We start from the raw sequence: 13098 nt of genomic DNA, 5'->3' as shown, positions 1-13098 counted from the left end.
TGGTACAGTCTCAGCTCACTGCAGCCTTGATCTCCAGGCTCAGGTGATCCTCTCATCTCAGCCTCCCGGGTAACTGGGAGTACAGGCATGTGCCACATGCCTGGCTGATTTTTCTATTTTTTTGTAGCGACAGGTTTCCTCATGTTTCCCAGGCTGGGCTCGAATTCCTGGGCTCAAGAAATCAGCCTGCTTCAGCCTTCCAATGTGTTAGAATTACAGGCATGACCCACCACACCCAGCCTTACTTAACTTTTGACACATTACATGCTATTGAAAAGGTGCATACCCCGTGACAAGAGGAAACGTAGGCTTAAATTTATAAGAAGAAATTTAGTGAAGATAAATGCCAAGTCCTGTTCTTTATGTCAGAAAATCAGTTACTCAGGAGTAACATGCTGATTTAAAAGCTGTTTATATATTAAAAAAACACTGGAATTTTTTAGAGCACTCAAAAGTATGAACAATAATATGTTGTCTGACGTGTCATTAGTAAAAGCACACTGACAAGAATACAGAGAGACCGGGCGCGGTGGCCCACGCCTTTAATCCCAACACTCTGTGAGGCTGAGGCAGACAGATCACTTGAGGTCAGGAGTTCGAGACCAGCCTGGCCAACATGGTCGAAACCCCGTCTCCACTAAAAATAAAAAAATTAGTCGGGTGTGGTGGTATGCGCAGGTAGTCCCAGCTACTCAGGAGGCTGAGGTGAGAGAATCACTTGAACCCGGGAGGCAGAGATTACGGTGAGCTGAGATTGCGCCACTGCATTCCAGCCTGGGCGACAGAGCGAGACTTTGTCTCCAAAAAAAAAAAAAAAAAAAAAAAAAAGATTTAGAAAGGAATTTGATACCTGTCTTCCAATATTTGAAAGTACTGTAGGTAGAGAAGAATTTAAAGCCCCTTTTAATAGGTCATTAAATAAGATGCTTAGATTATCACTTTTGGGGGATGTTTTCAGGGCTGGAGAAGAGGACCTTCCTCAGTTAAAAACAGACAAAAAAATTTACTCCTTATCCATTCTGCTTAATTGGGCTAAATGAAATCCTTCTATTTTTTTCAGCAGAGCTAAAATTTTTAATCTTCAGTTCTCTAAATCCTTTTTAAAAATGTGGTTCCATCTTAAAATTAAATTACATTATTTTAAAAAATGTAGTTAGGAAGTTAAAATGTGATGTTAAAATATAATTATTAAAATATAACTAGTTCCAATCTAAAAAGAAATTATAAGATTGCATTATTGAATTTCAGACCATTTTCTGAAGACTTTTCCTTAAAACTTATTAAGATATTAAACCTGTATGTTTTATTCATAAACATTGATAGATATTTACATTCACAGGTATTGCATTTACAACTAACGATTTTTCAATTTACTACTGTAGATCATACCTCACTCCTGTTAGGGATGAAGAGTCTGAATCCCAAAGAAAAGCAAGATCTAGACAAGCAAGACAATCTAGAAGATCAACACAGGTATAGTTAATGTAATTAATATATAAAACTTACATAAGTAGCATATAAAATATATATACACACACAGACATAAAACAAGTTACTTTTTCACTTTGTTGTGAAAATATTGATGTCAGTATATAGTGTGAGGAAATCCTTAAAAGGTAAAGCTTGCTGTAGTTATTCTGGTAATTCCAGTGTGAGGAAATCCTTAAAAGGTAAAGGTTGCTCATAGCCTTTTGTATGGTTACACTGTTACTATTATATTTCATCTAATTAGCATATGCCTTTGTGTCTTTTTGAGTATTTTTTAAATCCTTATTCCTAATACAGTGTCTGGCCCAGAGTATTTGGTTAGAATACATTAATCATATATGATGTCTAATAACTATTTAAAAGTTCTATGAATATTTGGAAGTGGGGGGCAGAGAATAGGCTCATATATTAGGTATAAACAACTAATGTGCAAGTGTGAAAAAAATGTCATTCAGGCTGGTGATCTCCTTACCTCCGTTTTGCCATTCTAATTATGCTGTATATGATGTATACTTTTGTGTCTTTCTGCTTTCCCACAGTTAAGAAGTTCCACAGTCCAGATTCAGCTGGACTGTTCTTATCATTACTTAGCTTTCAAGCTGAACTGTTTGCTGGGGCCTTAATATACTTTTTCTGTCTTTATACTTTTCACTTCTTGAAATCTAACCTGTTCTTCAAGGTCAAATCTTGAAAAATTTATCGAAATCTCTTTTAAGCCTTAACAATCATCATGCATGTGTATATAGATACATATACACACATATACACACACACAGACATATATATATAAACATAAATATTTATAATATACAAACAGTACATATATTGGCTATTCTTCTCTACTTTGAACTTGTGAGGAACATTTATATGCATAGAGTATCCAGTACCTATCGTTGTGCTTGCTAATGGTGATTCTTCATAGAATGAATGTAACTTGCTGTTTCCATTTGCAAACCAATTTTAAACATGCATATTTGACTTTTAATGCATTTGTATGTAATATATCTATTTCTAAAATATTCCTCGAAACAAGCTTTAATGCATCTCATAATTATATTGATCTTTTTGTGTGTGCAGGGAGTGACATTAACTGATCTTCAAGAAGCTGAGAAAACAATAGGAAGAAGTCGTTCTACCCGAACCAGAGAACAAGAAAATGAAGAAAAAGAAAAAGAGGAAAAAGAAAAACAAGATAAAGAGAAACAAGAAGAAAAGAAGGAGTCAGAAACATCTAGAGAAGACGAATATAAACAAAAATACTCCAGAACGTATGATGAGGTAACAGTATATCAAAAACACATTTAAGTCAAATGGTACGAATAGTCCTTATGATCCTCAACATACAAGAGATTTATATACCAACAAACCATATGCAAAATACTGTAAAGGATTTTAGCTGGAAATTTGAATTACTTTGGCATGATTAGTACACTACTTTTTCTTTGAAATGAATTTTTAAGTATTTTATATGTTTTTAATTGTGTTTAATGTTTCAAATGGGTTTTGATCTTAATGTTTCACAGACTTACCAGCGTTATAGGCCAGTATCAACTTCAAGTTCAACCACTCCATCCTCTTCTCTTTCTACTATGAGCAGTTCACTCTATGCTTCAAGTCAACTAAACAGGCCAAATAGTCTTGTAGGCATAACTTCTGCTTACTCCAGAGGAATAACAAAAGAAAATGAAAGAGGTAAGAATACCAAATTTTGAAAACACTTTGCTTTCTTCATATAATCCTTTGGATTAGGGTTTCCTACATAATAATTCAACAGTAAAGGAACAGCATCCTAACTTGTGATTCATTGAACCTAAACAAAGAATATGAAGGTTGAGACTGACAAAAGTAGAAAACAGAAATAGAAAATAATATGGCCTGCTGTTGATACTAATATTTTTATAACCTAATACTTCACAAAAATCTTCATATCCACCTGCAAAGAAAAGTTAATATCGAACTGGTGGGTGACTATTTCTAGAAGCAGTTTACTAGTGTAGTACTTCTCAGATGCTTTAAGCTATTTCTTGCCTACTGTGTAGATCATATCATTTAAATGTTTTTTTGTGAAATTGTTGTAAACTAAAATTACTAAATACATGTAATGCTCTCACTAAAACACATTTTTATGCTTATTTCTTAAAAAATACATTTCTTTCTCAACTATATATTGGCATATTGATACTCATTACCATTTCCTATTATTTTATATAAACTTTCTATTTAAATTCTGAGTAGTTCCTACTTTAAATCAGATATAAGTACTAAATGTAGGCATTTCATATTTTAAAGCCTAAGTCTTACAGTAGTAGTCATGATAATATCAGTAGTAATGTAGAATAAACACCAGAAAATAAAGTTTTTTCCCAATTTCCAGCTATATATTTTCTCATGTTGATCGTTGAGATATTTCAGTTCTTTAAACTGCTATGTGTGAGGCCTGCATCGTGTTTGTAAAAATGTTGAACCAACATTTAAAATTAGAGATACTCACTTCAAACTTCAGATTTTTGCCATTTCTTGAAAAGTTGGCTGATCTGGCAACACTGGATCTGAATTCTCACATACCAACAATTGGCTGGAGCTAAGTAGTAGCAGCTGCCTACCTTCCATCCCCCTAGATAGTCCCCTGGCCCATTTTACCCATTGTTTTTACAATTACCTTGCAAAATATTGTCAAGATATATTGCTATATTGTGGTTCATTGCAATCCTTAACAGAGGGAGAAAAAAGAGAAGAGGAGAAAGAAGGAGAAGATAAATCACAACCTAAATCAATCAGAGAACGACGACGACCAAGAGAGAAAAGAAGATCTACAGGAGTTTCATTTTGGACACAAGATGTGAGAACCTATTAAAATATATTATTTTGAGAGTATTCTTGATAGTATTCTGAATGTGTCCAAAAATACATACTAATAATTTCTTATATGCCTTAGATTTCATATTCCTTAAATCATCACTGTGTTTTCTGAGTTGAGTTGTTAAATAAGAAAAATTATTTTTAAGGATAGTTAACTACTTAGATTGTTGGTACTACTTAAAAGGAGTGGTTCTGACCTAATTATGGAATAGAAATAATAATGTCTGAAGCTCAGAGTGCGTGTATTGATTATTTTATAGTAGGTAAACTGCTTATTTGTAAAAACATCTTTTAAGAATTTCTAAGGAGTCTAATTTCATTTTCATAAATATCATTATAAGATCTAGATTACAGATTACTCCCATCTCAAGGCATGCTAAATAGAGACAGTGCTTTGCTTATCAAATTACAACAGTCTTGTAAAAATTAGTGTTTTCCTGGTCCTTGATTGTAGGCCTGACATTGCTATTCATTGATTTTGTTTCCATTTTCTAAAAAATAAACTTTTTATTGAAGTATGGCATGTTTAGAAACATAATTCATACATGTATAGCTTAATGGATTAGCACAATAGGAGCATATCTATGTAATCACCACTCAGAATGATGAATACAAACAGCGGTATAGGTTGCCCCCATGTTCTCGCTCTCAATCCCTATCATCCTCATTTTCAAAGTCAGCTAGTATCCTGATTTCTAACACCATAGTTAACTATGCCTGTTTTTGAAGAGCATATGACTAGAACTATAAATTTTATAACTCAGTTATGTTTATAAGATATATCTATGCTATTGTACGTAGCAGTACATTTACTTCTATTGTTATAAAAATATTTTTTTAAAGAAAATTTCTAACTGTCCTTTCACTGAAAGAACATGGAATCATCTGTCTTCCTGTTAAACTGAATCTCTCACTGTATGTTCCTCTTTATCTCTAATATTATATCTGACCTTAAATTCTGCTGTTTTGAAAAGCTTCCGTCTACGGCCATACCACCCTGAACGCGCCCGATCTTGTCTGAAAAGCTTCCTTTTGATTATCTTTGTATACTATATCTTTTCTGTTATTTTCAACTTATTTGTGTTTTTTTAAATAAACAACATATTTAGGTCAACTTTTTTCTGAACTTTTTTTTAATTGCAGTGTTTCAGTCCATTTTAATTTTACTTAATTACTAATTAATTACATGAAACACAAATAACGTTGTCATATGCAGTTTAAAATATATAAAGAGCTAAGGCATATGAAAACAATAGCACAAAAATATGGGAAAGTATTAAATGGAGTTGAAGAGTTTTAATATCTTCGCATTGTCCATGCTGTGGACAAAATATATATTCAACTTGATGAATCAAGAGTGCATATGTCTGTTTAAAAAAGTTTAAAAAGAGAGGGAAAATCATACATAAATGACAAAGAAGGGAAGAACAGATGGGGAAATCGAAAAATAGTTTTCTATTTTTCTTTTGATTTTTAATATAGAAAAGTTAAACATACACTTTATAGAAGTAACATAATAGTATAATGAGCTCTACCCCAAGTATTCATTTTTTCAGCTAAATTCCCACCCCATCTCCCATCTCCCATATTATTTAGAAGAAGATCTAGACATCTCATTTTATCTACAAATGTTTCAATGTATATTCTGAGAGAGAAGGACTCCCAAAAATAATTTTGAAAAATAATTTTTGAAATTATTAGTAAAATTTCCTAAAATATAAATTGGCAATCTATTTTTAGAGTGATGAAAATGAACAAGAACAACAATCAGACACAGAAGAGGGATCCAATAAGAAAGAAACTCAGGTAAATACCATTACTTTTTGTATTAAGTATTCATATTTTTTAATAATTACTTTTAAATTGTGTTTTATTATATTTATTCATGCAAAGCAGTTATTGCATACTCTGCCTACATGCTGGGTATGCGGTATCAGTGTTTGCCCGGGGATCAGGATTAAAAGGACTGGGAAGGGTTACAAAATAATGTTTTGGAGGTGATGAAAATGTTCTGGGTCTTGATCCTAGCGGTGGTTTTATGGATATACAGAACTGCCAAAACTCACCAAATTGTACACTCTAAGTGGATGTAATTTATTGTATGTCATTTAACCTTCGGAGTTAAAAGAAAAAGCAAAAAAAGAAATAGTACCCTTGGCCAAAAGAAAATATCTAAAGGATAATCAGAAGTAGTGGAAATCCAGAAGTAGTAGGCTCAGATTTTATTTCTGTAGATTTTATTTCAAAGTTATGTTCTGGAGAAGATAGGCATCTTTTAACTTTCTTTTACATATATTTAGAAATTTAGAGTCTCCAACAGATTTTTATGTTGAGAATCTAAAAGACATTTTTTTCCTCTCAGTACTGATGAAGGACCTAAAGCAAGTTTGAATGACAAGGCTGCATAGCCAGCAAGGGTTGAAAGTTCCCCCTACCCCCTTCCTGATTGTTTGGCTGTGTAGAAAGCTAAAAAATATTTAAAATATTTCTGTTCATATGAGGATAGAGCTGAACAACACGAGTCTAAACCTGGCACTGTCTAGCCTGAAATAGCATTCTGGTCATGTTAATATTATTTTCTTCATTTTGAGTTGAAGTTCCTTAATAGAGCTATTACATTTCATTTATTTATTTATTTATTTATTTATTATTATACTTTAGGTTTTATGGTACATGTGCGCAATGTGCAGGTTAGTTACATATGTATACATGTGCCATGCTGGTGCGCTGCACCCACCAACTCGTCATCTAGCATTAGGTATATCTCCCAGTGCTATCCCTCCCCCCTCCCTCCACCCCACAACAGTCCCCAAAGTGTGATGTTCCCCTTCCTGTGTCCATGTGTTCTCATTGTTCAATTCCCACCTATGAGTGAGAATATGCGGTGTTTGTTTTTTTGTTCTTGCGATAGTTTACTGAGAATGATGATTTCCAATTTCATCCATGTCCCTACAAAGGACATGAACTCATCATTTTTTATGGCTGCATAGTATTCCATGGTGTATATGTGCCACATTTTCTTAATCCAGTCTATCATTGTTGGACATTTGGGTTGGTTCCAAGTCTTTGCTATTGTGAATAATGCCGCAATAAACATACGTGTGCATGTGTCTTTATAGCAGCATAATTTATAGTCCTTTGGGTATATACCCAGTAATGGGATGGCTGGGTCAAATGGAATTTCTAGTTCTAGATCCCTGAGGAATCGCCACACTGACTTCCACAAGGGTTGAACTAGTTTACAGTCCCACCAACAGTGTAAAAGTGTTCCTATTTCTCCACATCCTCTCCAGCACCTGTTGTTTCCTGACTTTTTAATGATTGCCATTCTAACTGGTGTTAGATGGTATCTCACTGTGATTTTGATTTGCATTTCTCTGATGGCCAGTGATGGTGAGCATTTTTTCATGTGTTTTTTGGCTGCATAAATGTCTTCTTTTGAGAAGTGTCTGTTCATGTCCTTTGCTCACTTTTTGATGGGGTGGTTTGTTTTTTTCTTGTAAATTTGTTGGAGTTCATTGTAGATTCTGGATATTAGCCCTTTGTCAGATAAGTAGGTTGCGAAAATTTTCTTCCATTTTGTAGGTTGCCTGTTCACTCTGATGGTAGTTTCTTTTGCTGTGCAGAAGCTCTTTAGTTTAATTAGATCCCATTTGTCAATTTTGGCTTTTGTTGCCATTGCTTTTGGTGTTTTAGACATGAAGTCCTTACCCATGCCTATCTCCTGAATGATAATGCCTAGGTTCTCTTCTAGGGTTTTTATGGTTTTAGGTCTAACGTTTAAGTCTTTAATCCATCTTGAATTGATTTTTGTATAAGGTGTAAGGAAGGGATCCAGTTTCAGCTTTCTACATATGGCTAGCCAGTTTTCCCAGCACCATTTATTAAATAGGGAATCCTTTCCCCATTTCTTGTTTTTGTCAGGTTTGTCAAAGATCAGATAGTTGTAGATATGCGGCATTATTTCTGAGGGCTCTGTTCTGTTCCATTGATCTAGATCTCTGTTTTGGTACCAGTACCATGCTGTTTTGGTTACTGTAGCCTTGTAGTATAGTTTGAAGTCAGGTAGTGTGATGCCTCCAGCTTTGTTCTTTTGGCTTAGGATTGACTTGGCGATGCAGGCTCTTTTTTGGTTCCATATGAACTTTAAAGTAGTTTTTTTCCAATTCTGTGAAGAAAGTCATTGGTAGCTTGATGGGGATGGCATTGAATGTGTAAATTACCTTGGGCAGTATGGCCATTTTCACGATATTGATTCTTCCTACCCATGAGCATGGAATGTTCTTCCATTTGTTTGTATCCTCTTTTATTTCCTTGAGCAGTGGTTTGTAGTTCTCCTTGAAGAGGTCCTTCACATCCCTTGTAAGTTGGATTCCTAGGTATTTTATTCTCTTTGAAGCAATTGTGAATGGGAGTTCACTCATGATTTGGCTCTGTGTTTGTCTGTTATTGGTGTATAAGAATGCTTGTGATTTTTGTACATTGATTTTGTATCCTGAGACTTTGCTGAAGTTGCTTATCAGCTTAAGGAGATTTTGGGCTGAGACGATGGGGTTTTCTAGATATACAGTCATGTCATCTGCAAACAGGGACAATTTGACTTCCTCTTTTCCTAATTGAATACCCTTTATTTCCTTCTCCTGCCTAATTGCCCTGGCTAGAACTTCCAACACTATGTTGAATAAAAGTGTGAGAGAGGGCATCCCTGTCTTGTGCCAGTTTTCAAAGGAAATGCTTCCAGTTTTTGCCCATTCAGTATGATATTGGCTGTGGGTTTGTCATAGATAGCTCTTATTATTTTGAGATACGTCCCATCAATTCCTAATTTATTGAGAGTTTTTAGCATGAAGGGTTGTTGAATTTTGTCAAAGGCCTTTTCTGCATCTATTGAGATAATCATGTGGTTTTTGTCTTTGGTTCTGTTTATATGCTGGATTACATTTATTGATTTGCGTATATTTAACCAGCCTTGCATCCCAGGGATGAAGCCCACTTGATCATGGTGGATAAGCTTTTTGATGTGCTGCTGGATTCGGTTTGCCAGTATTTTATTGAGGATTTTTGCATCAATGTTCATCAAGGATATTGGTCTAAAATTCTCTTTTTTGGTTGTGTCTCTGCCCGGCTTTGGTATCAGGATGATGCTGGCCTCATAAAATGAGTTAGGGAGGATTCCCTCTTTTTCTATTGATTGGAATAGTTTCAGAAGGAATGGTACCAGTTCCTCCTTGTACCTCTGGTAGAATTCGGCTGTGAATCCATCTGGTCCTGGACTTTTTTTGGTTGGTAAGCTATTGATTATTGCCACAATTTCAGCTCCTGTTATTGGTCTATTCAGAGATTCAACTTCTTCCTGGTTTAGTCTTGGGAGGGTGTATGTGTTGAGGAAATTATTCATTTCTTCTAGATTTTCTAGTTTATTTGCATAGAGGTGTTTGTAATATTCTCTGATGGTAGTTTGTATTTCTGTGGGATCGGTGGTGATATCCCCTTTATCATTTTTTATTGCATCTATTTGATTCTTCTTTTTTTCTTTATTAATCTTGCTAGCGGTCTATCAATTTTGTTGATCCTTTGAAAAAAGCAGCTCCTGGATTCATTTATTTTTTGAAGGGTTTTTTGTGTCTCTATTTCCTTCAGTTCTGCTCTGATTTTAGTTATTTCTTGCCTTCTGCTAGCTTTTGAATGTGTTTGCTCTTACTTTTCTAGTTCTTTTAATTGTGATGTTAGGGTGTCAATTTTAGATCTTTCCTGCTTTCTCTTGTGGGCATTTAGTTCTATAAATTTCCCTCTACACACTGCTTTGAATGCATCCCAGAGATTCTGGTATGTTGTGTCTTGGTTCTTGTTGGTTTCAAAGAAGATCTTTATTTCTGCCTTCATTTTGTTATGTACCCAGTAGTCATTCAGGAGCAGGTTGTTCAGTTTCCATGTAGTTGAGCAGTTTTGAGTGAGATTCTTAATCCTGAGTTCTAGCTTGATTGCACTGTGATCTGAGAGATAGTTTGTTATAATTTCTGTTCTTTTACATTTACTGAGGAGAGCTTTACTTCCAAGTATGTGGTCAATTTTGGAATAGGTGTGGTGTGGTGCTGAAAAAAATGTATATTCTGTTGATTTGGGGTGGAGAGTTCTGTAGATGTCTATTAGGTCCGCTTGGTGCAGAGCTGAGTTTAATTCCTGGGTATCCTTGTTAACTTTCTGTCTCGTTGATCTGTCTAATGTTGACAGTGGGGTGTTAAAGTCTCCCATTATTAATGTGTGGGAGTCTAAGTCTCTTTGTAGGTCACTCAGGACTTGCTTTATGAATCTGGGTGCTCCTGTATTGGGTGCATATATATTTAGGATAGTTAGCTCTTCTTGTTGAATTGATCCCTTTACCATTATGTAATGGCCTTCTTTGTCTCTTTTGATCTTTGTTGGTTTAAAGTCTGTTTTATCAGAGACTAGGATTGCAACCCCTGCCTTTTTTTGTTTTCCATTTGCTTGGTAGATCTTCCTCCATCCTTTTATTTTGAGCCTATGTGTGTCTCTGCATGTGAGATGGGTTTCCTGAATACAGCACACTGATGGGTCTTGAGTCTTTATCCAATTTGCCAGTCTATGTCTTTTAGTTGGAGCATTTAGTCCATTTACATTTAAAGTTAATATTGTTATGTGTGAATTTGATCCTGTCATTATGATGTTAGCTGGTTATTTTGCTCGTTAGTTGATGCAGTCTCTTCCTAGTCTGATGGTCTTTACATTTTGGCATGATTTTGCAGCAGCTGGTACCGGTTGTGCCTTTCCATGTTTAGCACTTCCTTCAGGAGCTCTTTTAGGGCAGGCCTGGTGGTGACAAAATCTCTCAGCATTTGCTTGTCTGTAAAGTATTTTATTTCTCCCTCACTTATGAAGCTTAGTTTGGCTGGATATGAAATTCTGGGTTGAAAATTCTTTTCTTTAAGAATGTTGAATATTGGCCCCCACTCTCTTCTGGCTTGTAGGGTTTCTGCCGAGAGATCTGCTGTTAGTCTGATGGGCTTCCCTTTGAGGGTGACCCGACCTTTGTCTCTGGCTGCCCTTAACATTTTTTCCTTCATTTCAACTTTGGTGAATCTGACAATTATGTGTCTTGGAGTTGCTCTTCTCGAGGAGTATCTTTGTGGCGTTCTCTGTATTTCCTGAATCTGAATGTTGGCCTGCCTTGCTAGATTGGGGAAGTTCTCCTGGATAATATCCTGCAGAGTGTTTTCCAACTTGATTCCATTCTCCCCATCACTTTCAGGTACACCAATCAGACGTAGATTTGGTCTTTTCACATAGTCCCACATTTCTTGGAGGCTTTGCTCGTTTCTTTTTATTCTTTTTTCTCTAAACTTCCCTTCTCGCTTCATTTCATTCATTTCATCTTCCATTGCTGATACCCTTTCTTCCATTTGATCGCATCGGCTCCTGAGGCTTCTGCATTCTTCACGTAGTTCTCGAGCCTTGTTTCAGCTCCATCAGCTCTTTTAAGCACTTCTCTGTATTGGTTATTCTAGTTATACATTCTTCTAAATTTTTTTTAAAGTTTTCAACTTCTTTGCCTTTGGTTTGAGTATCCTCCCGTAGCTCGGAGTAATTTGATCGTCTGAAGCCTTCTTCTCTCAGCTCGTCAAAGTCATTCTCCAACCAGCTTTGCTCCGTTGCTGGTGAGGAACTGCGTTCCTTTGGAGGAGGAGAGGCACTCTACTTTTTAGAGTTTCTAGTTTTTCTGCTCTGTTTTTTCCCCATCTTTGTGGTTTTATCTACTTTTGGTCTTTGATGATGGTGATGTACAGATGGGTTTTTGGTGTGGATGTCCTTTCTGTTTGTTAGTTTTCCTTCTAACAGACAGGACCCTCAGCTGCAGGTCTGTTGGAGTACCTGGCCGGCCGTGTGAGGTGTCAGTCTGCCCCTGCTGGGGGGTGCCTCCCAGTTAGGCTGCTCAGGGGTCAGGGGTCAGGGACCCACTTGAGGAGGCAGTCTGCCTGTTCTTAGATCTCCAACTGCGTGCTGGGAGAACCACTGCTCTCCTCAAAGCTGTCAGACAGGGACATTTAAGTCTGCAGAGGTTACTGCTGTCTTTTTGTTTGTCTGTGCCCTGCCCCCAGAGGTGGAGCCTACAGAGGCAGGCAGGCCTCCTTGAGCTGTGGTGGGCTCCACCCAGTTCAAGCTTCCCTGCTGCTTTGTTTACCTAAGCGAGCCTGGGCAATGGCGGGCGCCCCTCCCCCAGTCTCGCTGCCGCCTTGCTGTTTGATCTCAGACTGCTGTGCTAGCAATCAGTGACACTCCGTGGGCGTAGGACCCTCTGAGCCAGGTGCGGGCTATAATCTCCTGGTGCACCGTTTCCTAAGCCCGTCGGAAAAGCACAGTATTTGGGTGGGAGTGGCCCTGTTTTCCAGGTGCCGTCTGTCACCCCTGGAAAGGGAACTCCCTGACCCCTTGTGCTTCCCCAGTGAGGCAATGCCTCGTCCCTGCTTTCGGCTGGGGCACGGTGCGCTCACCCACTGACCTGCGCCCACTGTCTGGCCCTCCCTAGTGAGATGAACACGGTACCTCAGATGGAAATGCAGAAATCACCCGTCTTCTGCGTCGCTCACACTGGGAGCTATAGACCGGAGCTGTTCCTATTCGGCCATCTTGGCTCCTCCCTCTGGGGATCACCGACATTTCTTTTTAGTCAGCAAGGATCTACAGTAATGTGAAGTGAATAAAAGTTGGTTACCTGTGCTAGGTGACTGTGAACAT

The 13098-nt window shown here is 37.0% G+C and overlaps 1 protein-coding gene across 5 annotated transcripts in view; it reads left to right on the top strand.

The window, feature by feature from the left end:
* PPP1R12A (protein phosphatase 1 regulatory subunit 12A) overlaps window positions 1-13098 on the top strand; it is a 168756-nt gene that overhangs the window by 136265 nt on the left and 19393 nt on the right. For all 5 annotated transcript variants that reach the window (XM_054441789.2, XM_054441791.2, XM_054441788.2 and 2 more), the window contains 5 exons: window positions 1383-1473; window positions 2566-2766; window positions 3012-3180; window positions 4206-4327; window positions 6088-6153. In XM_054441789.2, coding sequence (XP_054297764.1) covers window positions 1383-1473; window positions 2566-2766; window positions 3012-3180; window positions 4206-4327; window positions 6088-6153 — 649 coding nt within the window. The remainder of the gene's footprint in view (window positions 1-1382; window positions 1474-2565; window positions 2767-3011; window positions 3181-4205; window positions 4328-6087; window positions 6154-13098) is intronic.

Source organism: Pongo pygmaeus, chromosome 10 (assembly GCF_028885625.2).
Source record: "Pongo pygmaeus isolate AG05252 chromosome 10, NHGRI_mPonPyg2-v2.0_pri, whole genome shotgun sequence".
Classification (NCBI taxonomy): domain Eukaryota; kingdom Metazoa; phylum Chordata; class Mammalia; order Primates; family Hominidae; genus Pongo; species Pongo pygmaeus.
Note: the sequence above shows the minus strand (reverse complement) of the source record. Positions and strands in the feature narration are given on the sequence as shown.